Source organism: Galdieria sulphuraria (assembly GCF_000341285.1).
Source record: "Galdieria sulphuraria unplaced genomic scaffold scaf_29, whole genome shotgun sequence".
Classification (NCBI taxonomy): domain Eukaryota; phylum Rhodophyta; class Bangiophyceae; order Galdieriales; family Galdieriaceae; genus Galdieria; species Galdieria sulphuraria.
The window spans coordinates 139396-165106 of record NW_005178446.1 but is presented as its reverse complement, the minus strand read 5'-3'; the positions used below and the strand labels follow the sequence as shown (position 1 = coordinate 165106).

Here is a 25711-nt window from a genome sequence, read left to right as displayed (position 1 = left end):
TCATCTTATCCTTATCAGCTAGATGACTACTCCATATGAAGCTGGTCTTAGGGTCGAACAAGTAAGATGGAATTGTTCTGAAGCATAAATAGTCAAAAGGTGTAGTTTCGACATAAGAACAATACAATATATCAAGATAAATCAGTAGTAGATTCTAGATCACAGAAAACAGTATGTTGTACACTTTCATGATACTGCAAGTTCACTTGTGAAAGATTACTTGATTCAACTGACGAAATTGTCTCGAATTGATCATTTGGAGTTACCCATCCCTGCAGATGCAATGCAACTATCATGGGACAAAGAGATTCTTTGTGATCGGGATTTCCAATGAAAAAAGCTTCTGAAAGGTTGTACGTCGGCGTTTTCAAAAATGAAATGACGACTAGTTGCTTCATCATACTATCATGAGGTAACAAATAAGTTCGTTTCAAGAATCGAAAGATGAAGATTTTTCTCAAACAGATACAAGAAAATCGAAAATCGACCAGTAAAGCAACTCGATACTCTATTTGTTGTTCAAAATCAGGACCGTATGTAGTTCTACTGATAGTAATGTGCAGGAATAGTCGTAAGTGTGCAAATAATGCCCTTTTATTTTGTGAAGTCAACAATACAATTTTCCTTTATGGTAAAAAATAGGTCAAATCCGTACTTTTATGACGAAAACTATTATTAATATTCCATGTACTACTAACCAATAAACTATAACTTTGTCTTATTATTGTTGTTGTTGTTGTCTGTTTACAATTCCAAGTAAATAAAACAGTTGCAATTCTCCAGTCAAGCCAACAACGAAGAAAACGGTAAAAGATAGAAACACAAGTCATTCTCTTTGTAGAATTGATGACTCTGCCATACTGTACTAGGCTCGGGCTCATATTTGTTGTTGTTGTTGTTCATGTGGTTGAATTCCAAGTAGTGGCGAATGGTTTGATTTTGCTGCGATAATAGAAAAATGTTTTAGGGTTCGTGTCAATGTGCAAACCACTCTGTTCGTCTGTGTATGCTTTTTAGGAATTATCTACCAAAAGTCGGACTTTATCTTCAGAGTCAAACCAAAAACTCTAGTCGGAAACGATGATATCAATGCGTGCACTTGTGTAACATTGTAGAAGTTCAACCAATCTTTCATGAGCTTCTTTTAGAGATGCTTTGTATACTATCCAAACGCAACCTGTTTGCACAAAATGTTGTGTCTCCTTTTCACTTTTTGACAGCTACAACTACCACCACTTTCAACAGCATGACTTTCAGTGTGTTGGGAAAAAAACGGATCAGCAGCACTCTTGACACGCAAATACTGTTTCACACAAGTCGCCTTGTTTCCCATTCACACCGTACTACTAATGTTACCCTCCTTTCCAACTATATAAGGACCAAAGACGATTTGCAATAGATGCCTTTCAGAAACACTATCGATACTAGTTCCAACTTTATCACTCTTACTATTCATATATCGTTTTAGACATATTTCACCCTCAGCAAACCCAGTAATTCATAAAGACAAAGGCGTTTTTCAAAACGGACTAGTAGCTACAGTCGCCATCGTCAAAACATTTTACCCAGGTGAACACAACCAAGTTTTCAACAGTGCTTTTGCTTGCTTTATTTCATGGTTCCCAACAAGGTGAGTATATTTTGAGTTGAAACTTTTTCTGCGCTTTCAAAAAGCAAGTTTATTCAGCTTTCGTTTTCATAAACTGTCAAACCTAATGGGTATCGTTTTCCAAGACCCCGCAAATAATATTTCAAAAGACATACTCGAATCAACAGAGAATTGATCTAAAAGCACAACAATATAAACAATCATTAAAAATACCTTACTACGTTATCCTGAGAAATGAATTTGGTTTAGAAAAAGTGCAAATATCGTTTGCACTCCAGAACCCGTTGCAAAGCTACAGACCGAGTTTTCCATCTTGAAAAGAGTCATCTAGAAGACAAGGAAAACTACCATACGGATATAATTCTGTGTACTGACCAAAAGACTCAACTGAGTGTCTAACTGTTTTCTTGCAGAATATCTTGGAAATAATAACTCAAAGACTGATTCTCAACAACAGACTACAAGATTAGACTATCAACTGCTAATAAATACGCAAAACTGCTCTGAAACAATTATCGATAAAAATAAACAAACTTGTGAGACAACTAGTTGACTAAAGTGCCAACACTGGCAAATGGAGATTTGGATGGAGCTGAAATTGTAGGTCCTTCCTTTTGCTACAAGTAGTTGATAGGCTATAAAATACTGACTGTTGGTTGCTGACAGAATTCTAACGTAAGCCTTAATGTACATGTAAGCCTTTAAGAGTCGTTTTATATTAAAATCACTTTGTCATCCTGTTATGTATGATATTACTTAAGGCCGCGTTCTCTCTAGCAGTGGCTTTCAAAATAGTCAATCAGCGCTTTTCCTAAATGTAGGGATTCTGAGTTTCAAAGATAACCCTACTATCCTGTTGTCTTTTTGTTGACTCTATTTCTTCCAAGATGGTATTCTACATGTTGTTGGAAGATTCTTATATATTCATTCCTGGACAGAAACTGCGATTCCCAGTAATCTTCTCTCGTATGTTTGATGATAGCTGAACCATCGACTGGAGTTGTCATTTAATCAAACGATGAAATTTATCGTAGTTTTTAATACTTATAAGGCTCTTGAAGTATATTATCAGAATTTGTAAGTCAACATGGATATTATGGCAAGAGCCACTAGAGCTTCAACAATGCCTGTCGTATAAGTTGAAAATTTTTACGATTGCGAATATCCAAGAAGAAATTACCTATGTTGTCGTTCATAGTTGTATATCAATGAAATGAGTTGATTAGAGAAACTATTAATTTTGAAAAGGTTTACATTGCAATGGACACCACTTCGAATAGTCCTTATATTTTATTCAAGTTACACTTTGCCTTTGAACCCGACGTTCTTACTGTTGGAGTTGCTTGTAAAGGAAGTTGGAAGTCGAAGGGATTTGGCTAGTCAGATAATGTAGAGGAAGGAAAGAAATTTCTTGTTCCTGGTCCAGTCTTATCCAGTGCAATGGATTACATTCATTGTATGCTTATTATAGTTGATGCAAAATTTTGATTCAATGTTTTCAGTGAAGGGGTAATCAGAGTCGTTATCAATCTAGTGAATGTCTATTTGAGGTGGTTCGTTCAAAGTACCTGATAATTGTGAACTTGTTATACTTTGTGAAAGAAACTTGGAAATGCTGCTTGGCAAAAAAATTTTGAATGGAATTCAAAATGCTTTTTAAGGCCTCTGATTATCCCTATTTTAAAAGTTTTGGAATTCAACTGCTTCATAGAGTCCGTTACAGTTTCTTGAGTTTGCAATAAATTTGGTTTCTCAACTAAATAATGGCTACTTTATTATATTTTGGAAGCATGTAAACTTTTCGTATGTTTGAAACTTGGTTACGTCTTACTTGTGACTTTTGAAAACTGTGCAGTCTCCCTTAATAAGACCCAATTGAATGCTATGGAGTCAGCAATAAGTTTGTTGACGACTCGAATCTCTCTTTTTAATCATTCCATTCATTTGAACAATTTTTGACTGTTCTTGCTTTAGACAGAAGAGACATATGTCTTATTTGGAGCTAATAGTTTGCAAACAAAGCTTCACATGAATCATTTGAAGATGTCTATTTACGTCCTGAGAAATTATGAACTATAAGTTCGAAAAAAATACAAGTTCGCTTATTATCATCACAATAGCAGATCAATAAGACTAGTAAATTTCGGAAACCTTTGAGATACACCTATCAAAACTTATTCCACATGAAAGTTACCCAAAAATACAACTTCGATGGTAAAAAACTGAAAAAAAACGCAATATTATAACAAGTTACTCAGCAATTTCACCCGTGCTCAAAACGTAGCCTACTATTCAAGTACAGCGACTCAGCTCCTGATAGAGCACACTGACAACTGGGAATACATTTGGTTCAGGTAGCGGTTTCAGTTTTTCGAAATCCTTCATAATGTTAGAAACACAAATTTCAAAGGGCGACTCACCACGTTCTTTATTGTTTCTACTAAGGACTCAGTAGAAGCTAAAATGGCATATCCATTTCTTGTCATGGCTTCGGCGAGTTCCAGTTGATGATTGTCCATTAGTTTCTTATTCACAACAATAATCTTTCCGTTTTTACAATTCCGCTTTGTGCAAGAATGGGCAGAACTTACCAACTTCTTTTTTGCTCGTAGGCTTTCCAAAACTGAACCCTACAGTACTGTTTAGAAGCATACGAACAACGACATTGAACTTCGTACAGCCCCTCCATGTGAGATTACAAGGTCTGCCCAGTTGAACTCTTCAACAATGGACGACTAAAGTTGTTACTTGAGTAAGCTTTCAAATAGAACAGGAGAATACCTTATATTGAAACGACTCCATCTTCAGTTTTTCTTTGTAGCTTGTTCTTGGCAACACTTTCCCATTTCCGTACTACAATCTATCAAAAAAGTTCTCCGCAAAAAGTACACACTAACCTGTACTTTTATTTCTTCCACGCCACGAGAGTGCATAGCCTTTTTCTAATAAGAATACGAGTTCAAGCTCAGTTTATTATTGACGCACCGCAAGACAACTTTGATTGTTGATGGTTATAATGAGTTCGTCAAAGCTTGTACTTCCCACAGTAACAAAAACTTTACGAAGAGGTTGCGACCTAAATTCTTCGTTTTGGGTCAACATATCGAGTGACATCGAACCGATTTCTTAAGAATGCTTCATTGCTAAATTCTTTTCCTATCATGTCAACCAGGGAAGATGAACCTTCTGCTTCCGGAACTGTTCCGCTTCTTGGAGAGGATACTTCTGAAGTGGGATATGAATCATATCACGTTGTCTCCACTAGAAGTAAAATGTTAGTGGATGTTTTGTCTTTTTTTGCTCCCAAACTGATTGTCCCCTATTTAGCAAAAGATTGCTTCCCGTCTTAACAGTTATATTTGGCACCAGTTTTTTAGTTGCAGGACTCATCTTTGTTGCCTTTCCGGGCTGGTTTTGGAAAAATTCTCCTTCACAAACAGGTGGCGAATCTGGAGATGACGGTGGTGAAACCGTATTTTCTCAAGGTGAAGACCAGTCTCAAAACTCACTAGCAACCTCCATAGTAGAAGCGATGGACTCAAGAATCGATCCCTGTGAGGATTTTTACAGGTATAGCTTTAAAATTTGGAAAAGTTTGCTTGTTATTTATTGCTATAAAGATATGCGTGTGGCGGTTGGCTGAATAGAACTTCGATTCCACCCGATAGGTCTTCATACGGAAAGTCCTTTACAGTTTTGACTGAAAGGATCGAAGCAACACTTCGAAACCTTTTAGAAGGAGAGCTTTATATGGGACGTACTAAAACAGGCAAACTTTATTATTCTTGCATGAATATGCCTGACGATTCCGTGAGTTGAAACAGAGCAGTTTGAAAAGCTCTACTGAACAAATTTGTGTAGAATTCTTTTCTGCAGTATTTGAATCTCTCGTACTACAGCCTGGTGAAGGATCTTTCAGACTCGAGAAGCATTGCCAATTTGACAGCATTGTTCCATAGCGCTCAAATCAGTGTCTTCTTCGAGGCTAGTGTTGCCGAAGATTTATTGGATCCAACAAAGTAAGCATTTCTAGCAGCATGGAAATTGTTGATGTTTGTATACTATTATTTTAGGTACTCTTTTTATTTCTCTCAGGGAGGCCTTTCTCTTCCTTCGCGAGAATATTATTTGGAACAATCAACAGAACGGAAAAAAATTCGTTCGCAATATCTCAGCTATATTAAGGATTTATTCAATTCAACTTTGTTGCACACAAAAAATGAGTCAGAAGAGAGTTCCTCCATATTTTCTTTGAGTTTGGAGGAAGCTGCTAATGAAATTTTGCTGTTAGAGACTGTGCTTGCCAATATTTCTCGACCTCTCGCAGATTTGAGAGACCCAAACATTTCTTACAATCCAGTGCCTATTACGCTTATCCCTCAATATATGCACATTGAAGCATATTTATCTGTTTTGGGTGTTGATCCCAGTGTGATAGACAACATAGTTGTGATAGACAGTGTTGAATTCTTTGCAAAGTTGAGTGAAATGATGAACACCACTCCAGTAGATACTATCAAAGCTTATATGACTTTTCATGCTCTTAATTCGTTGGTCTCCGATGGTATGTTGGGAGAAAGTTTGTACGACAAGTACTTCGATTTCTATGGAAGAAAGGTAATTTATTGTATTTTTCCTGGTCTTAGTAGCTTATCTTATGTTATGATTGAAATAGATTGCTGGACAGAAAGAGAAATCACCTCGTTGGAGACGTTGTTTATCTTATACCAACAGTGGACTCGGAGACTTACTTGGAATGGCTTTTGTCGAACAGAATTTTTCGTCGTCCAGAAAGGAGTCAGCGGAAAATATGCTTCGAAAGATTGAGGCGTCATTTGCTGTGGTTTTACGAGACTCTCCGTGGTTAAGTGAAGAGGTCAAAAGTGCAGCAGCAGAGAAGCTCCGTGAAGTCAATAACAAGATAGGCTACTCGGAAAGTCCTGATACCTATGATGATGTCGAAATTTCTAATGATAACTTTTTCTTAAATAGTCTATCTATAAGACTGCACGGCAGTAAGAAAGCGCTGCAGAAGTTGGGCAAGCCTGTAGATAAAAAGGAGTGGCTGATGACTCCGCAAACCGTGAACGCGTACTACAATCGTATGTTTTTATTGGGTTATATATAACTCTTTGTACTTAACTCAATTCAGCATCTCAAAATGAAATGGTTTTTCCTGCTGCGATATTACAGATTCCCTTTTTTTCTGAAGAGTATCCAGCTGCTGTAAATTTTGGTGGACTCGGTAGTGTTATGGGTCATGAACTGAGCCATGGTATATATGTCTGAGACTGTCGCAATCAAGATTTAATAGTTTTTTTTTTAGGATTTGATGATCAAGGACGTAAGTTTGATGGCAAAGGTGCATTTCATGAATGGTGGACAAGTGACGTTGAAACAATGTTTGAAGAACGAGCGCAGTGTGTGTCTAAGCTTTATTCGTCATTTTATCCCAGCGAACTTTCCTCTGAGCATCACGTCAACGGTAACTTGACTCTTGGAGAAAATATTGCAGACCTCGGAGGAGTGAAAGTTGCTTACCAGGCGTATAAATACTTCTCTGGTGGACTTGCAACACAATTTTCTGGCAATGACTTTGTTCCAGGCTTAAACGATGAGCAACTATTTTTTGTCTCCTACGCGCAGCTTTGGTGCCGAAAATACACCCGAGAGACCTTGGAAATGCTATTGGAGACTGATCCACACAGGTAGATTTTTTTTACTTGTTTGAGATGTTATATTTACATGCAGTATTATAGCCCCAGCGAGTTCCGTGTCAAAGGACCACTCTCCCAATACCAAGAAGTAAGCGTGAATGCAACATTCTAATTGTTAATTTTGTAACCTTTTTAGTTTGCAAATGCGTTTGGTTGTCAGAAAGGATCGATATATGCTCCTGAACAAACTTGCAGTGTTTGGTAATGATTTTGTTGTTCTGCATGGTTTGCACAGTGGAAGAAATGAATAGTTCTTAATATTCCTTTCTTTAGCCTTCTCATAATTTTCTTGACGTACACCATAGTCTTGTTGTTTTAATAAAGACGAATCCCACAAAAGCTTTATCCTTAGTGCGGTAGCTTAAATCCTTGTGAGAAAGACTTTTTGGTATTGTTTTGTGACGCCAGTGAAGTTTAGCATGTTTGAGTACTAGTAAAGATGACGAACCATCTATTACTTTCATGGATTATTGATAGGAAATCTCCATAATCTCTGTTGTGTCAACATGACAAGATGAAGCAATTCGGATGAAATATGAAGACACCTAGAATTGAATAGCAGTGCCTTCAAATCAATTGTAAACCGACATTGGACGCTGCTGGCTATGACCCACTTGAAGCAACTTGTGCGTCAGCGCCTAGAAGAGGAAGTTTTCACCTTAGTGAAAGGGTCTGCGTGCAGCGTACTTATAGTTGATGGATACACCATAAGTATAGTTTCAGCAGTGTTTAGAATGAGTGAGCTTGTGAGCGTTGGTATTTCCCTGGTAGAACAGTTGGAAGCCGAGAGAACCTATTTACCAACGGCAGACGCTGTTTATATATTGAATCCGTCTATTCGCACTGCGAAACTTTTAAAGAAGGAAAGTAACGCAAACTTCAAGTCTTTTCATATTCTGTTTGTAAGACATCTTCAGGACAGTGTGTTCCAACAGTTTCAACTTCCAGGTGCATTTATTAACAAAGTGAAAACATTGAAAGAGCTATATTTGGACTTTATTGCTAGAGAGGATATGGTCTTTTCGCTTGAGAGACCGAGTGCCTCCATTCTGCAGATATATAACAAAGGAAGGGAAGCCCGAGAAGAAGAGATATCTCTAGTTGCGGACCGCCTGGTGACCTTATTGTACAGTTTTGGTTTTGAAGAAGTGCAATATCGATACCCGTCAAGTTCTTTTCTTTCTAAAAAACTTATATTTGAAACATCTAAGCGTTTAAAACAATTGTACGAATGGGCACCGAAAAAGAAAGTTATTCCTCCACTTGAGCCAACTGTTTTCGTATTAGAACGACCGAGCGACTTGGTTTCAGTTCTACTGCACGAATTCACATATCAATCGATGTGCTATGATCTCGCACCTTTAGATCGTTCCTCGTGTAATGGCAGCACTTTTCAATATGAGTATTCTGACGCAGTTGGAAACAAGAAAAAAGGGCATGGCATACTCGAAGATGATAACGATCCCTTATGGAAGAAAACTAGGCACCAACATATTGCTGATGCCATTAAAGAACTCGACAGTGAATTGAGAGCATTTGCATCGACCAACAAAGCTGCACAGTTACAACAAAGTAAATGCTATCAAAGCAGCGCATCTGAATCGCAAGATAGATCTGTCATGATTAAAGAACTGAATGCTGCTCTCAGGTCGTTTCCAGAATATCAAGAAAGGCTTTCAAGGTATGCGTTACATCAAGAATTGATGTCGACTTGCATGCGAGAATATCAGCGAAGAAACCTACGAAAGATAGCAGAAGTGGAACAAGATATTGCAACAGGTAAAACTATCAGCGGAGAAAAAGTTAAGCAGAGAGAATATGTTACTACATTAAGTTCATTACTTGCGGATTTTTCATTAGAAGAACGCGATCGGATTCGGTTATTGTTATTGGTCAAGTATTTGTCCAGTGAATTTCGCAGATTTCTTCTTCCTTATCAAACCAATACGTCTTCCTTTTCCATTTTCGAAATCGAAAACTTTTTCAAACCGTATACAACATCGTCTCGCAATATTATACAAGGTATTGATAAGCTCATGAACTATTGGTTATCTCTTCAACTTGAGGAAAGGAAAGAAACATCTTCATCATCAAAAAGTAAGGGTTGGATAAAAAAGAAACTTGAGAAACGACAGGCTTCAAAAAGATATAAAAGATATATTGATGGGGAAGTCTACGAGCTTTCAAGATATTCTCCTCCACTTAAACGTTTGCTCATTGACTTTATCGAAGGCTGCCTCAGTCTTGAAGGATATCCAAGTATAAACTCAGCGCAAGCTAGTAATTCCAACTTGAACGAGACTCAAACAGCGAGACCAAGAGCCGGTTCTGTTCGTCATCGGCGCGGATCCTCAACTGGGATAAATACGCGTCTGGAGGCCTCAACTGGAGATTTGACCAAAGAAGCCTTGTCGTGGTCACCCAAAAACTACTCACAACCCTTTCGCATAAACGCCGGAAGCACAAAGGACGTATGTGAAACATTAAGTCAACGAAAAAGTATTATCGTCTTTTTTGTTGGCGGTGTGAGTTTCTCAGAAATACGTGTAGCACATGAAATATCTGCAAAATTTGATGTGGATATATACATAGGAGGAACATCCTTGCTGGTTCCCGAGGACTTTCTCAATATCATTGCCGCATATGAAAATGATGATCTTGCAATGCGTCTTCTCTACTCTGGTCAAGAAGAGAATAACGTTCCAAACGAAACTTCCAAACAGGAAGTGGCCGTAGATCGAGCCTCAAAGAAGGAATTGCCCAAAGAGAGAACTCCCGATAAAAAGACAACTTCTGAATCGAGAGGAAATATATTCAGGTCGGAAAGTAAACCTAAGGAACGCTCTGCTTTATTGGATCCTTCAATTATGTTTGACAAGTTCCGTTCGTTATTTAAGGATAAATAAAAGCCCTGTATATCATTCTGAAGAAAAGCCTTCTGGGGACCAAGCCTTTCTGGAAAGTTCCAATCCTCACATTAAATGGACGACGCTTGCATATTCGGTTTTGTGAATCGAGGGATATTTTTGTTTGAACTTTAAAATGGTAAGTGCATAGATATTGTCGTTTTTCTAGTTTTTGATAAGCTTTATGTAGTCTGGAGTCGGAAAAAGACTTATTCCGCTGCTAGATCGGGTGCTTGTGGAAAAGTTACAACCGAAAAAGAAAACCGCAGGCGGTGTACTCCTTCCCGAGTCTGCCATTAGTAAACTCAATGAAGCGAAAGTTGTGGCAGTTGGTCCTGGTTCGCGAACTCAAGATGGTAAAACAGTTCCTCCGTCTTGCAGAGAGGGTGACCACGTCTTGCTTCCAGAGTTCGGAGGCAGCGCTATCAATGTCGATGGAAAGGAACTTTACCTCTATCGTGACGACGAGATACTAGCAAAACTTGAATAGAAAAGGGACATAGATATAGAAGATGTTATTTTCATTAAGTCTTCTGGCTGAGTTGAATAGTAGGAAGCATTAAAGAATGTTTTTATGACCGTTGTTTCCAGCATAGTCAACATCGTGTTGAAATTGTTTTGAAGATAAGGTTTCTGAGTTGTTTGAAGATACTTTGTATTACTGCAACTTGTCAGACTCTTGGAAAATTAAGATATTCAAGCTGTCATTTCAACCTAAGATAGCGTCACGTACTAGGTGCTCTTATCCAGTGCCATTATCTAACACCACAAACCGTCGGTTTCCCTGATAGATAATAATAGAAATATTATTGAAGAAATGATTCTATACCGGTATAGTATAGGTCTGTTAAAATGCCACTGAAAGCGGAGTTCTTATTCTATTATGTCTCGGTCAAGGTAATCGGAATCTAGCAAGCTGGAGTATTCGTTGGTTAGTTGAGGAAACTCACAAAGCTTCCCGGAAAAATGACTATCAGCAACATTCGTAGATAATAGCATACTTCGAAGGACATGATTCATTTCCACTTCGTGAAGCCACAAATTTCTCAACTGAAGAATATGTGTCAAAATTGCTCCTAGAACTATGCTTTCCTGATCTGGCTTCAAAGCTGATTTGCTGCTGCCTATGTTCTGCTCCATAGATACCTTGGATGAAACTTGGTAACTGCTTTGAAGTTTCTCTAGATTAGACACCAAAAGAAATAACTCTTCCGATAGACGATTAACTGTCGCTGCGACGTTCTTATCCTGCATTACTGAAAGAAACTGCTTCATATTTACATCCAATAAAAATTTCCACTCCATCAGCTTAAGCTTCCATTCATGTATTTGAGAAATTTCACTTTCCGTATTCCTGCCGATACTCTCAGGGATACAAAATACACTGCAATTGTCATCCTGAAACTTGTCAAAATCTCTCTCTTTTGTTTTGTCTTTGTCGTGAGAGAACCTAGGATGAGCAGAAATTTGCTTGCTTTCAATAGGAAAATGAGGAGAGTTCTTATTGGGACTCTTCACGATAGGGTCACTGATTGATAAACTTTCACGTCCTCCGACAAAGTGTCCTCTCCCATTTGTATTCTGGAAGTATTTCTCATTTGGAAGTTGCAACTCATGAATGAAATCTATGAATGATTTACACATACGCGAGAACAAGTTTTCAAGTTCGCTCTCGTAAATAGGTCCACTTACATCAGTCTGTTGAGCTGAGTCTATGCGGTTATTATTCAACTCAAATACACTACTAGGAGCCTTCTCTTCTATCAAGTTTCTTAAAGATTCAAATACTCTGATCTTGTCTTTGTAGATTTCTACTTCTGTCTGTTGTTCTGATATTTTGTCTTGACACTCCTTGAGAGTTCTTCTTAGGTCCGCATTCTCTGAATAAAGTAGGTTGTTTTGTTTTTCACGTTCCTCTAAACGATTCTCAAGTTGCTCTCTCTTCTCAAGCCAATCATGGAGTTGCTGCTCCAGACGGGTAGCTGATTCTTTCGAGAATCTTAATGCTTCCTCAGTGCAAATTAATTGAGTCTCGTAGTTACGAATGTTCTCCGTCTTTAATGCTAATTCTCTCTTCACTTGTTGCAATTCATGCCATGATAGGTCTTTCTCTTTTCGCAAGTTCTCTATTTCCACCTCTTTAGCTTCCTCCTTTCTTTCAAGCTCCTCTATTTGCTCATGTAACACTCTTTCAACAGTAGCAAACTGTTCCTCGTCATTCTCAAATCTGTACTGGAATTTTTCATGTTTTCGTTCCAGCTGTTTGTAATTCAACAGGCAATCTTCATATTCTCGGACTAGAGAATCACGTTCCAGCTTCCATGTTTCTTCCAATTCAAAGTATTTTTCTTCCCTTTCCTTCATTTGTGAGATAACTAGTTCCTTCGTGTCTAGTTTTTGCTTCAAAGTGGCCACAAGTTCCTTTGAATCCATATAGTCCTTAAATAATTGCTCATGCTTTATCTGCAAGCCTTTAAGTTGAGACTGTAATTCATATTCTCTTTCACGAGCTGACTTCGATTGTGAGTGATATTCGTGCAGTTCATTTTTAAGATAGATCACTTCTTGCTTCAAGACCTCCATGCGGTGTAAGTAAGCTTTTTTTTCCGACTTATACTGACTTAGTTTATCCATGACATGTTCCAATCTTTTGCTTAGGGCAGCATTACGCTCTCGCTCAGAATATATTTCCATTTGAATTCTGTGATTTTCCATCATTAGCTCATTTCCACTTGATTCTATGAGAACTTGTGGTCTTTCGTAGTCAGGTCTCTTCTCATTCAAGACTCCAAAGCGAGGAGGACAAGCTTCGTTCGTTGACATTAGACCTTCTCTATTCTTATTCTGATGCAGTGAGATCTTTGGCGATAAACTACACAATTTATCTATATCACTTGAACTACTAGTTCCATAGTCATCCGAGTCACTATTTATATCGTAATTCTTCACACTAGAATGTGTTAGAAACTTTAGAATCTCCCTTCCTCTCTCGACGTTTGCAGAGAAACTACTATCAACAGTCCTACCAGTTGAAGAAGAGCTTGTCATACTAGAATTTATTTCAAATGAGTCCGTGTTTGAGTTTTCCATAGCGATGCTTTAAAATTCAAAACTAGAGAATAACGCTTGTCTTCAGAACTCCACCAGAGGATTGGACAGCAACACTGGAACTGAAAGACGTGAGGGTGCGAATTACGTGGCCAGAGACTTGTCTATCATTTAGTTTTGGGAAACATTTCCCAGTATGAGTCGCTCCCACTCTGCTTCGATGCTTTGTCTAGAGAATGCAAAGTTGCTCAAGCCACTTCCCTTTCGCGAATTTACATCTATTAGAAAGGCCTGTTCTGTTGGTTGCATAGTAGTCCCTTGAGAACTTCTATCGAAACAAGCCTGAAGAAAGTTCCGTTCCTCCTCCCATGAACTAAAAGGCTTGCCAACTCCGAAAGTTTCCAGATCTTTTTTGTTCGTTTTCAAAGACTTTGTTTCTACTCGCTGCTTAGAAAGCGCTTCACGACGGCTGAGTCGTTTGCTCGTAACGTTAGAAAAAGATGCTTTTGTCCGAGGATATTCAAGACCCGAAGAATCTCGTGTCATCCCAAGATTACGGTTTCTAGAAAGTACCCAGCTCTGCAACGGCTTCACGAAAGGCAACACAGAGAAGAATCGGCTTCTTTTGAGCTTAGGATGCAACTCGTTTCCTCCGGAGTCGTCCTCTGAAGAGGGAAGGGAAAATATGTCGTGCCACTTGATTTCCGATATCTCCTTTCTTGTGTTTGTTTCAAACCTAGTGCTATCTGGTATTCCTGGCACAATAAAAATATATGACTCGTGACCCTGCCAGTTGGACGTTAAAAGATTCTCCCTATAGAGTTGATTTGAGACGTCAAAGCCAACTTCTTCTCTTGCTTCTCGGACAGCGCAACTTTCCTGCTCAAACAAATCAAAATAGAAAGGTAACTATTTAATTATACACTTACATAACTTTCATCTTTTCCCACTTTGCCCTTTGGGAAGCTCCAACTCTTGCCTCGAAAGCCTTTTACTAAAAGTACCTTCTCGAGAGTTGAATTCAACAGGGCTACACCAGCTGTTGGAATGCTATTCTTATATTGTTGAAAATTTTTCAATAAGTGTTTGACATTCTTAGTATATTTGTCTAGCAACGGCGAGTGTTCAAACAACAAAGCAGCGAATTCTCTCAGAGAAAGTTTAGGAAGACTCGAGTTCTTCTCCCTAAAGAAGTCGTCGTAAAACCAGTGTGCTTCTTCTACAGCGAAAAAGAGTCTCTCAAAGTTTTCAAAGTCTTCTTGTGATAGCGTTAAAAGAAATCGACTACTCAAGTCTATCAAAACGGAGGATAGCTCGTTCTGCATTCTTTGATACCCAAAGAGATTCGAAGGTCGAAATAAACCATGTTTTCCTATATCTTCTTTCTTTGAATGTTCTGAAGCTGCTTGAAAATAAAGTTTGTTTCATGAAACTATTTTTTGGGTAGCAAAGGGACTACAACATATGCCGATGTGCTAGATGTGATTAGGAAGCATCTTAGTTTCAATTAAAGTCTTAAGGTTGTTGAATGGTGTTAAAATGATGTAATATTTTTAGAGAATAAAGATATAAGAGAAAACATACTAAATATATGCATGAGTCACTAGTGTCTTTTCTCTGTCTACTCCATAAAGTCCATAAGAACGATGTTTCTGAAACAATTTTAGCTTCAAAAGTCCAATGCGCTCGGATAATCAAATGGACACCAAATGGCTTTTATTTCCCATCAATGACTCTATGCATGAGTGATGGAAATGGAATGATGCCTTGTTTAGAAACTTCAAAAGTTGTGCAGGTGGCCTCTGAAGTCTTGCAGGATACGGTAGAGCTTGCGTTTGGAAAGGAAGAAGGAAACTGGGAATTTTTGAAAGTTAAAAACAATATTAGAATATGCAGAAAGAAGACAGGGTCTTTGCATACCTTTCGTGGAGTTGGCAAAGTTTCGTATCCACTTGAACAGATTCTTCCAGTAGCAACTTGCGTGGAGAGGTACTTTTCCTTCTTTTTTTTAACTTGTGAATGTTTTATTTTCCATAGTCGTCCTTCTTGGGATCCTTTATGCAAAGAAGGAAAGCTCATTCGCAAAATTGACAACACATATTCCCTCGTTTGGTGGTCTTTTCATGGCGTTCTTGTAATTTCAGATAGAGATTTCTGTCTCGCACTAGCAGTGAAAGAAATCTCTGAGGACGGAACTGTCTGCATCTCTACTAGGTCTGTAGAGGATGCTTCTTGTCCGTCCTTTTCAGGTTATGTTCGAGGTTATGCCAATGTAGCTGGAATCTTATTGAAGCCTTGTGAAAATTCGCAAGATACACTTGTGACTTATATTGGCAACGTTGATCCAAAGGGAATGCTTCCTCATTGGGCAGTTAACATTGGAGGAGAGAAAGGTGCAATGTGCATTCACTATCTACAGTGTTATCTTGAGCAACATGCTGCTTCCACTGGATGAAGTTGGTTTTTTGTTTCTAGTTGCAATCCTTTTAGCACTTTATTTCTTTGAAGTATTTCGTTGTTTTATACTGTGGAATTTTGAGAGATTTTGCTCTAGTCAAAATTGATGTTTCAACTTTAAAGTCATTTTCTGTATATCTGCCAAGGACACATCCGAAACGTCCAACTCCAAACGAGGATTTGTTAGAGGTGGCATCTCATCAACTGATGAAACCCATGTCCTTTCAATTTGTTGTTTCAACTTAATGCTCTGTTCAGAACTCTTCAATATATTTTTCAAATCATTCATAGTTGTCTGTAGGTCGTTTTGAGCCAAGAATGAAGGCCTTTCGTTGGCAACCCTTTGAACGAGCAGTCTTATCACATCGAAAGTATTCAAATCAGAATTTAATAGCCTTAGCTCTCGTTCAAGTCGTTTCTTACAATATCTTAGAGACTTTATTTCTCTCACGGTCTCCTCTAAATCGTCATCTAACGTCTTCGATGGTTCAATGTCGGGACAGTCGTAAGAATATGTCAAACTCGGAGGCATATTATCCAAGTTGGAGGGAATTCGGAAGATATTATAAAGAGAGAACAATTCTAAAAGATCAAATTGATAGTCACCTTCTTCGACCAGACAGTATTGTAAAGCTTGAATGCCCTTGAAATAATGAGATAAAATTCGGAGAAACTACTATTCTCGTGGCTTACTTTTTCAATATCTAGCTGGTATTGTGTAGGGAAACACTTTTCGTCCAAACTGGCTTTCAACGAGTCTAGACAGTCACATAAAACGTTGTCTACTGTCTGAAACAGTTCGGAAAAGAATTCCATGGGTTGAAAATTTCGTAGCAACGAAGCCTGACTTGTTAAGTAGTCTTCTTGTAGAAACTCAGCTGTACTAGACTCCTTCAGAGGTTGCGAAAGGTTCATTTTGACAATTAAAAAATTCAAAATCACCAAATTTAACTAAACGCGGGCCAAACCCAGCCGTTTCTTACCATTTGCTTATTATCGATTTTGGGCGATAATCTATACTTTGTATGTCCTATTCTGTAGACTTTCGCAAAAGGCGTCTATTTAGTCCTTTAAGTACAATTTCTCCTAGTCAAGCTAATGTCACTTCTACGAAACGAGCAGCAACAAATATATGGTCGACCAAAGATACGTTTAAAGATCAAACTTCACTAGATGAGAAAGAAAACATAGAGCAGGTTCAGGAAAAGGTCACCTTAGGAGAATATAAATTTCAGAGCTTGAACAACTGCTCTCATGAAAATATATCTAGTCCAAAAACGCAAATAGATGCAAAGAAAGAAACAGAAACAAAATTACAAACAAAGGTATATCCACTATTGATATCGAATATTTTCCAAAGACAGGAGTGCTTTCCTTCAAGTACTGCAGACCAAAGCCTTTCTTTATATACTTCAGAGTATACAGAAAAATTTAAACTCCAAACTGTGAAGTTGGTCAGAGAAGCTCAAGATTTCATCCAGAATTCGAAGTGCGCGATATTTGGCAGGGATCTCCTATGGTTGCCATTCTTCCAAACACAGTCTAGTTTTCGTGATCCGCCGCAGACAGTCAATATTCTCGATAATATATATTCAGGATACATTACTCCGGAACCTGGGAAAGAGCGAGAGCAACAAAATTGTCTATTTGAACAAATCTTGGATCGTCTTTCTGCCACAAACAAATTACTCGAGAGCCAAGTTGAAAATGAAGAATCAATCAAGACCAAAATTCATATCTGTAAGAGCAGCCATTGTGCAAGTACAAATACAGTCACTTCTATTGACTCTACCAGTTCCCAACTTCTTGACAATGACCTTGAAGAAGAATTGTTCTACTCCATAGAAAGATTTCAAATCGAAAACCAGAAACTGCGTTTTGAGATTGAACAACTTGAACAAGAACTCCAAGAAATACACTATCTTCGTGAAATTGAAAGCCTCGCAGCAGACGCAACAATTTCGGAAAAGAATGAAGAATTGTCTCGTCTTCGAGGCAATTATACTCTTAAAAGTTCGATGAGTGGCGACAGTGTGGGATGTGATTCAATTTATTATAAGACATTTGTATCCAAAAATCAATTTGGAAACGTTGATTGCTTTGAGAGTCCAAAAGTGACAAAGAAGTTTTCCTCAGAAGCTGGACAAACTCCTGGTACTATAGTAGATACTAGACGAAGGTTACGTGCTTGCATCGACTATCTTCTTGAAGAGAGAAACGAAACTACAAGATTTGAATATGTAGAAAGAGCTACATATGAAGACAGATTAAACCAGCTTCAGAACAAGATATCTGCGTATGACGCCAACTTAAAGAACTTGTCTTCATGCCTTGAAGAACAGCGTCTTGAGCTCAAAGCAGTTCAGGCCGAAAAATCGCAATTCAGCGAAGTTATAGAAGAGAAAACACAACAGCTTCTCTCGAGCTCTCTTCAACTTGAAACTGCCGAGGACGAAATCAAGCAAAGAAATAGAGAAATAGAAAGTTTGAAGGCACAAGTAAGTCAAACTTCAACTGCACGAACAGAACTGTCCGATTCCCTTCAAAGAGTCAGCGAAGAGGCAAGTGAAAAAACTCACCTCTTTTTGTAAACTGAAATTCCTTAGGTTTTGCAAATGAGAGAGAAAATGAAACTTCTCCAAGAGCGACTAGACGAAACGAAAGCAAAATTATGCGAGAAAGATGCGGAATTAGAAAGCTTCAAGAAAGAAGTAGCAAAAAAAGATGAGCAGTTAGTCTCGAATTATTCACTACTATCTGAGTTGCGTTCCAAGTTGCTGAAGACGGAGAACGATCTTGAGCAAGCCACTGAAACAGCAAAGTGGCAAGAAACTCAATATCAGTCTCAAATCATTTCATTAACAGAGGAGCTGCGAATATGTGAAGATTGTTTAGAAGCTGTAAAATCTGAAAAGAAGAAATTGCTTGCTGCTGTCGAAAATGAAAAATCAGAAAAGGCAACTCTGGTTTCGGAAATGAACAAACTTGTTGAAGAAACCCAAAGGTTATCACATCAATTAACTTATGTTCACGAATCAGATGAGAAAGAAAGAGAGTTGGCCGAGAGTCGCAAGCGCTTAGCAAACTTGGAAAATGAGTTACGCAAGAAAGAGTTTGATTATTCTATTCTTCAGAACGATTATGCTGAACTCCATATGAAGCTTGAAATAGAGAAGGATCGTGCTCATGTTTTTGATGAGGAAGCTTTTTCCGCGGAACAGAGAAGAAGACAAGATGCGGAAAGAGAATCGGCTGAACTGAAGGACGAGTTGCGTAAACTTACCCAGTTTATTAAGAAATATCGTGACAAAACTGAAAGCAAAATGAGCAATCTTAAGATGATTATTTGCCAAAGAGATACAGCTGTGGAAGAACTTAAGAATGTTCATCAGTTATTGAGGAGCTCCGAATGGAATGCCGAGTTACGGGAGAGGATAGTCCAGGAAATCGTTCATTTCTTTTCTCAATTAGGACAGCAAAAGGAAGGCTGTTATGTATCTATGCATTAATGACATATTATATCGTGCTTTGAACAAAAGGCAATAAGGATATATAACACTTGGAAATAGTTTTGGTTGTGAGCGATACCTTCAATTGGAGCTTATACTGAATGTCATTTATCCTTTTCAACGTTTTTAACTGACTAAGCTTTGAAAGTGAAATAAAGCAAGCGATGCAGGTGCTTAATTTGTAGCCATTGCTATCCCTCGTTTCCTGAGCTCTCATAGTAATGGATACTTCATGAAAGGACTCACAATTGTAGCCCAAACTACAAAATTTGATTTGGGAAATGAATTAGTATTTAAAAAGAAACCAAAATGTCTAATATTTATTCAATTTCAACAAGTGGTTGGTCAAGGCTGAGAATTTCGCCTTGAGAACAGAACACTCGCTTCACAATTCCAGATGATGGGGCTCTCAATACATTCTGCATCTTCATGGCTTCTAATACTGCCACCTCCTGCCCCTCTGAAACAGAGTCTTTCTCCTTCACATTTATAGAACGTACCGTTCCTGGCATAGGAGCTTTCAGTATCTTGCTTTGTGATGCAGCATCCGTTCGTTTCATGAACTATTCATATTGTTAAAACAGGACAACTAAGTAATGACAAGTTACTAACTTTCTCAAGCACGGCAACATATGCCGGACGCAGGCACACGTCGAACTTGGCTCCAAAACAAGTAACCGTGTACGACGCCACTAAGTCTAGTCGACTATTGCCCAGTCTCTTTACTTGAATAACTCCCAGATTGTTATTAGTCTCTATATTTATCAACTCTATTCGCCCTCCTCCCAGAATGCTTGTCTTGAAATACGAATTCGATACTAATTCCTCTGTTGCGTTTTTTGGAACAGCTCCATTCCAGTCAAGGGGAATAGGTTGGAAGCCCAGCGTGTTGTTATTCACTCTACGAACAAGAAACTGTTGTTCTTGATGATTATCTACTTTCACAATTGTCGAAGTATAACCTGTATCTCTGAAATACAACATGGCTGTGGCAGACATGGCCTGGTAACTCTGATCTTTAGACAAAGAGACACCATGGAATCCATCTGGCCATTCTTCTTTGATTAAGTTCGTTGTGATATCTCCTGAAATGAACTTTGGATTACTTATAACCGCACGACAAAAAGGGACATTATGTACGAGTCTATCTCCATCGATAACATATTCATCGAGTGCATTTGCCATTCGATGCAAGGCAACAGTTCGGTCTTCTCCAAATGTTACAAGTTTCGAGATAAGTGGATCATAAAAAATAGGAATCTATAAGAATTTTTGAATAAGAAACTCATCTATAACTTCAAATCATACTTACATCCAAACCTTCTTCAACTCCAGCATCGACACGAACTCCATGGGAGTTAAAGTTCAAATGTTCTAGACGCTCCAGTCGATTTCCCAAACTGGGCGACAGGGGTTTGAGATGTTCCAATTTAGGCTCCTTATAACAACGAATGTTTCCAACGCTGGGTAAAAAGTTGTTATAAGGATTCTCTGCATATATTCTGCATTCGATTGCTGAGCCAACGATTGATATATCTTCTTGCTTTATATGTAACCTTTCACCTGCTGCTATTCGAAACATACTCTGCGCAAGATCGATACCTGTTATAGCTTCTGTAATAGGATGTTCCACCTATTCGTTCATTTCATAAGATGCAAAGCTCACATGGAGAACATAAAGTAATACCTGTAGTCTTGTATTCATTTCCAAAAAATGAAATGATTTATCTAAACCAGATACCAAATATTCAACTGTACCGGCAGATGTGTATCCGACCTCTTTTGCTAAAGCTACTGCTTGTTCACCCATTTTCCTATCGAACAGTAAGTTCCTTCAAAAAAGATTACAGAAATACCAACTGTCGAGTTATAGGATCGAGAAGTGGACTTGGCGCTTCTTCAATTACTTTCTGATTTCTTCGTTGAACGGAGCACTCTCTCTCAGGAAAATAAACCACATTTCCGTGTTCATCAGCAAGGATTTGGATTTCTATATGTCTCGGTTTCACAATATATTTTTCGATTAACAGACGGCTATCCCCAAAAGCTGACTCTGCTTCTGACTTGCAAATACGAAAAGCTTCGATCAACTCCTTTTCATTCGATGCAACACGCATTCCCTTTCCACCTCCACCTGCAGAAGCTTTGACCATGACAGGAAACCCAATCTCCCTATAGCCATCAATCACTCTAGTTCAAGAAATTTTGCTTTACATACTTAGCAACTTCGGAGGCCTGTCTATCCGAATTTATCTCTCCAATATAACCATCAATTATATAGACACCTGCTTTTTTGGCAATTCTTTTCGACTCAATCTTGTCTCCCATAGCTCTGATAGCCTTAGTATTAGGTCCTACAAATTTAATACCTTCCTTTTCCAGTGCCTCTGCAAAGTCTACATGTTCAGATAGAAAACCATATCCAGGATGTACAGCATCCGCGCCTGTCTCCTTTGCCGCTTTGAGAATGGAATGAATATTCAAATATGATTGTGTTGAAGGCGGTGGTCCTATGCAAACGGCTTGGTCAGCAAATCGAGTATGCACTGCGTTTCGATCGGCAGTTGAGAAGACTGCGACTGTTCTGAGTCCCAACTGCTTTGCAGCTCTCATAATTCTGATTGCTATCTCTCCTCTATTTGCCACAAGAACTTTGGAAATATTTCTTTTTGAAACATTCGTAAAACTCTATGAAAACACACGATCAAGCTAATACTCAACCAAAGAGAGCAGTACAAACCTTGGAAGTAAAGTGCCTCGTGAAAGACCCAATCAAGACTGGAACCTTTCCAACCGCATTTTCCGCGTACTTCTCAAGCTTACAACTCAACTTGCTTCTTTCCAAAACGTGAATAGTTGACAAGTGACGAATGTGCTCAAATCTTAGCATAACAGCGTGCCTACGAGACAATCGATAATGTGCGACAGGCCAACAATTCACATTTCCTTCAGACTTGCATAATAAAGACCAAAGAGCATGATAAAGATATTCGATTCTCATATTTTATTGTAGATTGCCTAAAAAGTGAAAGATAGACTTAGCGAGTAAGAGTTCTTTAAGGAAACTAGACACTGGATTGGCCCTTGGGCAATCTTCACAACTCTTTTCGCGAAACCTGAGCCTGTATTTCATTTTCTCAACATAAATTATATTTTTTTCATTTTCCTTGAGACATACGTCATAACTATCTCTCTCTCTCTCTCTCTCCCACCTCAAACTCGTATCATATTGCAAGCTGAATCAACTCCATTACAGCAAACCTAATATCTTTTTGAATCAAAATGACTTTGACTATTGAAGTAGCTATTCATCGTTCAGACTACTTCATGGTTTCCTTTACCACTTATATACATACATATATGTTGAATACATGAATATAATAGATTGTCAAATACACTATGTTTCTATAAAGGAAAAATCAATTGAAGATTCAACCGAAATTGTAATTTTTCAGAAATTGTTGTTGGTTGAAAAAGGAAGAATGGCAACTCTTTCTCTAGGCAAAGATGACTTGCCAACTATCAAGTTGAAAAGTGAAGATGACTTGGTAGTTTCGCCTTTTCTAGGAATCGAAAAAGGAGCAGTTCTTCAAGAGTGTCGCATATTCAATGACTTGCATTTGAAACTTCGCAAATGTGTAGACGCACTTGTTCGTTTACTGTATCTTGTTGGGCAAGGGGAAAAACTTTCAAGTAGTGAGGCTACGGAAGTATTCTTTTCAATAACGAAGCTTTTTCAATCTAATGAGGTGAGTGAAAACTCTCGAATCAATTCGTGTGTCTTTGACGCTCTCTTGATTTCGTAGCCCACCTTGCGACGTTTAGTCTATTTGTCCATAAAGGAACTCGCTGGTGCGGCAGATGAAGTAATAATTGTCACCAATTGTTTAATGAAGGATGTAAACTCAAGAGAAGACATGTACCGTGCCAACGCAACTAGAGTGCTTTGCCGAATAACAGACTCTCAGATGGTCAGTCAAATTGAACGATACCTGAAACAAGAAATAGTCGACAGAAACCCTGTAGTGGCTTCTGCAGCCTTAGTTTCGGGTCAACATCTTTTACTGCATAATAAGGGAGACGTTGTTCGCAGATGGATCTCGGAAATAACTCAGGCCCTGGAGCACCCCTCACCTATGGTACAGTATCATGCGTTAGCTTTACTTTATCAGATTAGACAACACGATCGTTTGGCGGTATCTAAACTAGTTCAAGGCCTTGCTCGTTCGGGTATTCGTTCTGCCTTCGCTTGTTGTCTTCTTATCAGATGCATACTTCGTATCATTGGGGAAACTTCTTCGAACGAAAACATAAATGAATATCGTCCCTTTTTTGAATTCATCGAAAGTTGTCTGCGACATCCATCCGATATGGTAGTCTGTGAAGCTGCAAGAGCCATTATTTCAGTTCCTGGAATATCAAGAGAAGAAGTAAAGAAGACAGTTACAATTGTTAACTCGCACTTACTGAGAAGAAGCTCGGTTGTGAGACACGCAGCTTTGAGAATTCTGAACAAAGCGACATATCTTTACCCTAATCAACAATGGTTTGATCCATTTGACTTTGAAGATTTTCTTCATGATAAGAATAGAGCAATTACGACTCTGGCAATCGCAACAGTGCTTCGAGGTGCTCGAGAACAAACTATTGAAGGCTTTCTGAAGAAAATTCAGTCCAAGTTTATGGAACTACCAGATGAATTTCGAGTTCAAATCGTGGAAGCTGTACATTCCTTGGTGTTGAAATACCCAAATAGGTATCTTTTTTATCCTGTACCTTTTTTCTAATTACTTACCTTTTGTCAGTTATTACTCTTTACTCAATTTCTTAGGAAGTTCGTTGCGTGAAGAAGGCGGTTTTGATTTCAAGAGAGCTGTTGTTGATGCCTATTTTTCTCTTCTTAACGAGATTCCACAGTCCAAAGAAATATGTTTGACACATCTATGTGAATTTATTGAAGATTGTGAACATCCTTTTCTTTCTGCAAGAATTCTTCATCTACTAGGGCAAGAAGGTCCAAAGATGTCTCAGCCTGGCAAATATATTCGTTATATTTATAACAGGATTATACTAGAAAATGCTGCTGTCCGTGCTGCTGCAGTTTCTTCTTTGGCTAGATTTTTGGATGAGAATTCAACATCCAAAACAAGAAAAGCCATCGTAGTTCTTTTGAAACAGTGCCTTCATGACAGCGATGATGAAGTTCGTGACCGTGCTTCCTATTTCTTGCATCAGTGCCAACGTATTACTGACGAAGAGAATAGTCTTATTAAGATTGATGAAGGTGAAGAACCGGTGTCCAGTCCTACAACAATTAAGGAGTTTCCTCATTTACCATATTCATTGCCAGAGTTGGAGGGTAATCTTGTTGATTATTTAAAGAGGGAAGATTTCAACGAAGAATTTAATGTGGTCAATGTTCCCAAGGCAGAGAAAGGATTTGAAGCAGCAGAGCAAATTCCGATGACAAGTGTTCCAGTGAAAGCGGAGGAAGCAAATATGAATACGGATAATTGGGGCAATGTTTCACTTGCCCCATCGCAAGTCAAGGAAATGCCTAGTTGGAGAGATTCGAACAGTCGTCTCTCTGAAATAGAGGAATTGGCTTCTTTGGGAATTCCTCTCAAAACGAGTTCATCAGTTGAATTAACTGAGCCTGAAACGGAATACAATGTTACCTATGTGAAGCATACCTACCGTCAATGTATTGTCTTGGAATTTATTATTGTGAGTACATTGGAGGATCAAATTCTTGAAAATGTCCATATCATTACAGATTTGAGTTCGATAGAGGGCCTTCAACTGGTTAAAAATATACCGGTCTCGTTGTTAAAGTATGGGTCTCCACAGCATGCATTTGTTGTATTACAAAGGTTGGAAGGCTTTTATCCCATTGGAGATGCGCCTTGTGAAGTTCGTTATGTTGTAAAAGAAATGATTCCATCCACTGGCGAAGTGGATGAAAGAGGTTTTGATGAGGAATACAAACTGGAAGACCTTTCGTTTGGAATTTCGGATTACATGGTGCCTCTTCAACAAAGCAATGCTCGTTTCAAAGATATTTGGGATAAGTTCGGTTCACAAAATGAAGTTCGAGAGACTTTCGCTTTGAGCATGCATCAATCTATTCCTTCAGCTTTGAATGCTGTAAGAGACTTCCTTGGAATGACAGTTGTGGAAGGAGCCCAAGTCTCTCCATATGCAACTCAACATGTTTCATTGTTTGGTGGAAGCTTAGTTACAGAAGCTGATTTCATATTGGTTGTTTGTTATGCCGAATTTGTGAAGGAGAATGAAGCTGTTATATTGAATCTCACCGTAAGGAGTGAGGATTTGAATGTTAGCGAGTTAGTATGTAGTGCAATTGCTTAGAAAGCGCAACAGAGGAGAGCATTCCAATTTTATCTATTTGTGAATTCTGGGAACTAAGTGTTTTAAATAAACACAATAAGATTTTCTTTGAGA

General features: G+C 38.4%; 12 protein-coding genes across 13 annotated transcripts; 6 read left to right on the top strand and 6 right to left on the bottom strand.

The window, feature by feature from the left end:
* Nucleotides 1–1025: 1025 nt before the first annotated feature.
* Gasu_36110 (uncharacterized protein) lies at nucleotides 1026–1546 on the bottom strand. Its single transcript, XM_005705506.1, has 2 exons — nucleotides 1340–1546; nucleotides 1026–1288 (listed from the first exon to the last, which is right to left on the bottom strand). Exons 1-2 carry the CDS (start codon nucleotides 1454–1456, stop codon nucleotides 1163–1165), a joined length of 243 nt encoding a protein of 80 aa, XP_005705563.1. The 5' UTR covers nucleotides 1457–1546; the 3' UTR covers nucleotides 1026–1162.
* A 1974-nt stretch (nucleotides 1547–3520) lies between these two features.
* On the bottom strand, nucleotides 3521–4746 carry Gasu_36100 (beta-1,4-N-acetylglucosaminyltransferase). Its single transcript, XM_005705505.1, has 6 exons — nucleotides 4595–4746; nucleotides 4507–4545; nucleotides 4391–4462; nucleotides 4288–4344; nucleotides 4201–4239; nucleotides 3521–4152 (listed from the first exon to the last, which is right to left on the bottom strand). The coding sequence occupies exons 1-6, from the start codon at nucleotides 4721–4723 to the stop codon at nucleotides 3991–3993; spliced, it is 498 nt and encodes a 165-aa protein (XP_005705562.1). The 5' UTR covers nucleotides 4724–4746; the 3' UTR covers nucleotides 3521–3990.
* Nucleotides 4747–4756: 10 nt separating this feature from the next.
* Nucleotides 4757–7664, top strand: Gasu_36090 (endothelin-converting enzyme). The gene is made up of 10 exons (XM_005705504.1): nucleotides 4757–4883; nucleotides 4937–5179; nucleotides 5230–5419; nucleotides 5471–5628; nucleotides 5683–6226; nucleotides 6285–6711; nucleotides 6762–6884; nucleotides 6936–7317; nucleotides 7369–7414; nucleotides 7463–7664. Exons 1-10 carry the CDS (start codon nucleotides 4771–4773, stop codon nucleotides 7529–7531), a joined length of 2295 nt encoding a protein of 764 aa, XP_005705561.1. The 5' UTR covers nucleotides 4757–4770; the 3' UTR covers nucleotides 7532–7664.
* Nucleotides 7665–7876: 212 nt separating this feature from the next.
* Nucleotides 7877–10273, top strand: Gasu_36080 (SNARE-interacting protein-like protein). Its single transcript, XM_005705503.1, has one exon. It carries the CDS (start codon nucleotides 7932–7934, stop codon nucleotides 10230–10232), a length of 2301 nt encoding a protein of 766 aa, XP_005705560.1. The 5' UTR covers nucleotides 7877–7931; the 3' UTR covers nucleotides 10233–10273.
* A 3-nt stretch (nucleotides 10274–10276) lies between these two features.
* On the top strand, nucleotides 10277–10851 carry Gasu_36070 (chaperonin GroES). The gene is made up of 2 exons (XM_005705502.1): nucleotides 10277–10371; nucleotides 10423–10851. Exons 1-2 carry the CDS (start codon nucleotides 10369–10371, stop codon nucleotides 10720–10722), a joined length of 303 nt encoding a protein of 100 aa, XP_005705559.1. The 5' UTR covers nucleotides 10277–10368; the 3' UTR covers nucleotides 10723–10851.
* A 194-nt stretch (nucleotides 10852–11045) lies between these two features.
* On the bottom strand, nucleotides 11046–13376 carry Gasu_36060 (uncharacterized protein). The gene has a single exon (XM_005705501.1). The coding sequence runs from the start codon at nucleotides 13320–13322 to the stop codon at nucleotides 11106–11108; it is 2217 nt and encodes a 738-aa protein (XP_005705558.1). The 5' UTR covers nucleotides 13323–13376; the 3' UTR covers nucleotides 11046–11105.
* A 29-nt stretch (nucleotides 13377–13405) lies between these two features.
* Gasu_36050 (mRNA-decapping enzyme subunit 2) lies at nucleotides 13406–14636 on the bottom strand. The gene is made up of 2 exons (XM_005705500.1): nucleotides 14210–14636; nucleotides 13406–14159 (listed from the first exon to the last, which is right to left on the bottom strand). The coding sequence occupies exons 1-2, from the start codon at nucleotides 14603–14605 to the stop codon at nucleotides 13452–13454; spliced, it is 1104 nt and encodes a 367-aa protein (XP_005705557.1). The 5' UTR covers nucleotides 14606–14636; the 3' UTR covers nucleotides 13406–13451.
* A 340-nt stretch (nucleotides 14637–14976) lies between these two features.
* Nucleotides 14977–15771, top strand: Gasu_36040 (hypothetical protein). Of its 2 annotated transcripts, XM_005705499.1 has the most exons (2): nucleotides 14977–15269; nucleotides 15318–15771. In XM_005705499.1, exons 1-2 carry the CDS (start codon nucleotides 15010–15012, stop codon nucleotides 15733–15735), a joined length of 678 nt encoding a protein of 225 aa, XP_005705556.1. In that variant the 5' UTR covers nucleotides 14977–15009; the 3' UTR covers nucleotides 15736–15771. The 2 variants fall into 2 exon arrangements, with proteins under 2 accessions (XP_005705556.1, XP_005705555.1); XM_005705498.1 differs by having other exon boundaries at nucleotides 14977–15771.
* Nucleotides 15772–15784: 13 nt separating this feature from the next.
* Gasu_36030 (uncharacterized protein) lies at nucleotides 15785–16706 on the bottom strand. The gene is made up of 2 exons (XM_005705497.1): nucleotides 16431–16706; nucleotides 15785–16380 (listed from the first exon to the last, which is right to left on the bottom strand). The coding sequence occupies exons 1-2, from the start codon at nucleotides 16650–16652 to the stop codon at nucleotides 15835–15837; spliced, it is 768 nt and encodes a 255-aa protein (XP_005705554.1). The 5' UTR covers nucleotides 16653–16706; the 3' UTR covers nucleotides 15785–15834.
* Nucleotides 16707–16716: 10 nt separating this feature from the next.
* Nucleotides 16717–19431, top strand: Gasu_36020 (uncharacterized protein). The gene is made up of 2 exons (XM_005705496.1): nucleotides 16717–18298; nucleotides 18344–19431. Exons 1-2 carry the CDS (start codon nucleotides 16763–16765, stop codon nucleotides 19244–19246), a joined length of 2439 nt encoding a protein of 812 aa, XP_005705553.1. The 5' UTR covers nucleotides 16717–16762; the 3' UTR covers nucleotides 19247–19431.
* Nucleotides 19432–19505: 74 nt separating this feature from the next.
* Gasu_36010 (propionyl-CoA carboxylase alpha chain) lies at nucleotides 19506–22186 on the bottom strand. Its single transcript, XM_005705495.1, has 7 exons — nucleotides 21987–22186; nucleotides 21465–21934; nucleotides 21107–21418; nucleotides 20934–21060; nucleotides 20559–20879; nucleotides 19859–20506; nucleotides 19506–19809 (listed from the first exon to the last, which is right to left on the bottom strand). Exons 1-7 carry the CDS (start codon nucleotides 22134–22136, stop codon nucleotides 19567–19569), a joined length of 2271 nt encoding a protein of 756 aa, XP_005705552.1. The 5' UTR covers nucleotides 22137–22186; the 3' UTR covers nucleotides 19506–19566.
* Nucleotides 22187–22626: 440 nt separating this feature from the next.
* Nucleotides 22627–25711, top strand: Gasu_36000 (coatomer protein complex, subunit gamma). Its single transcript, XM_005705494.1, has 3 exons — nucleotides 22627–22995; nucleotides 23053–24002; nucleotides 24052–25711. Exons 1-3 carry the CDS (start codon nucleotides 22729–22731, stop codon nucleotides 25616–25618), a joined length of 2784 nt encoding a protein of 927 aa, XP_005705551.1. The 5' UTR covers nucleotides 22627–22728; the 3' UTR covers nucleotides 25619–25711.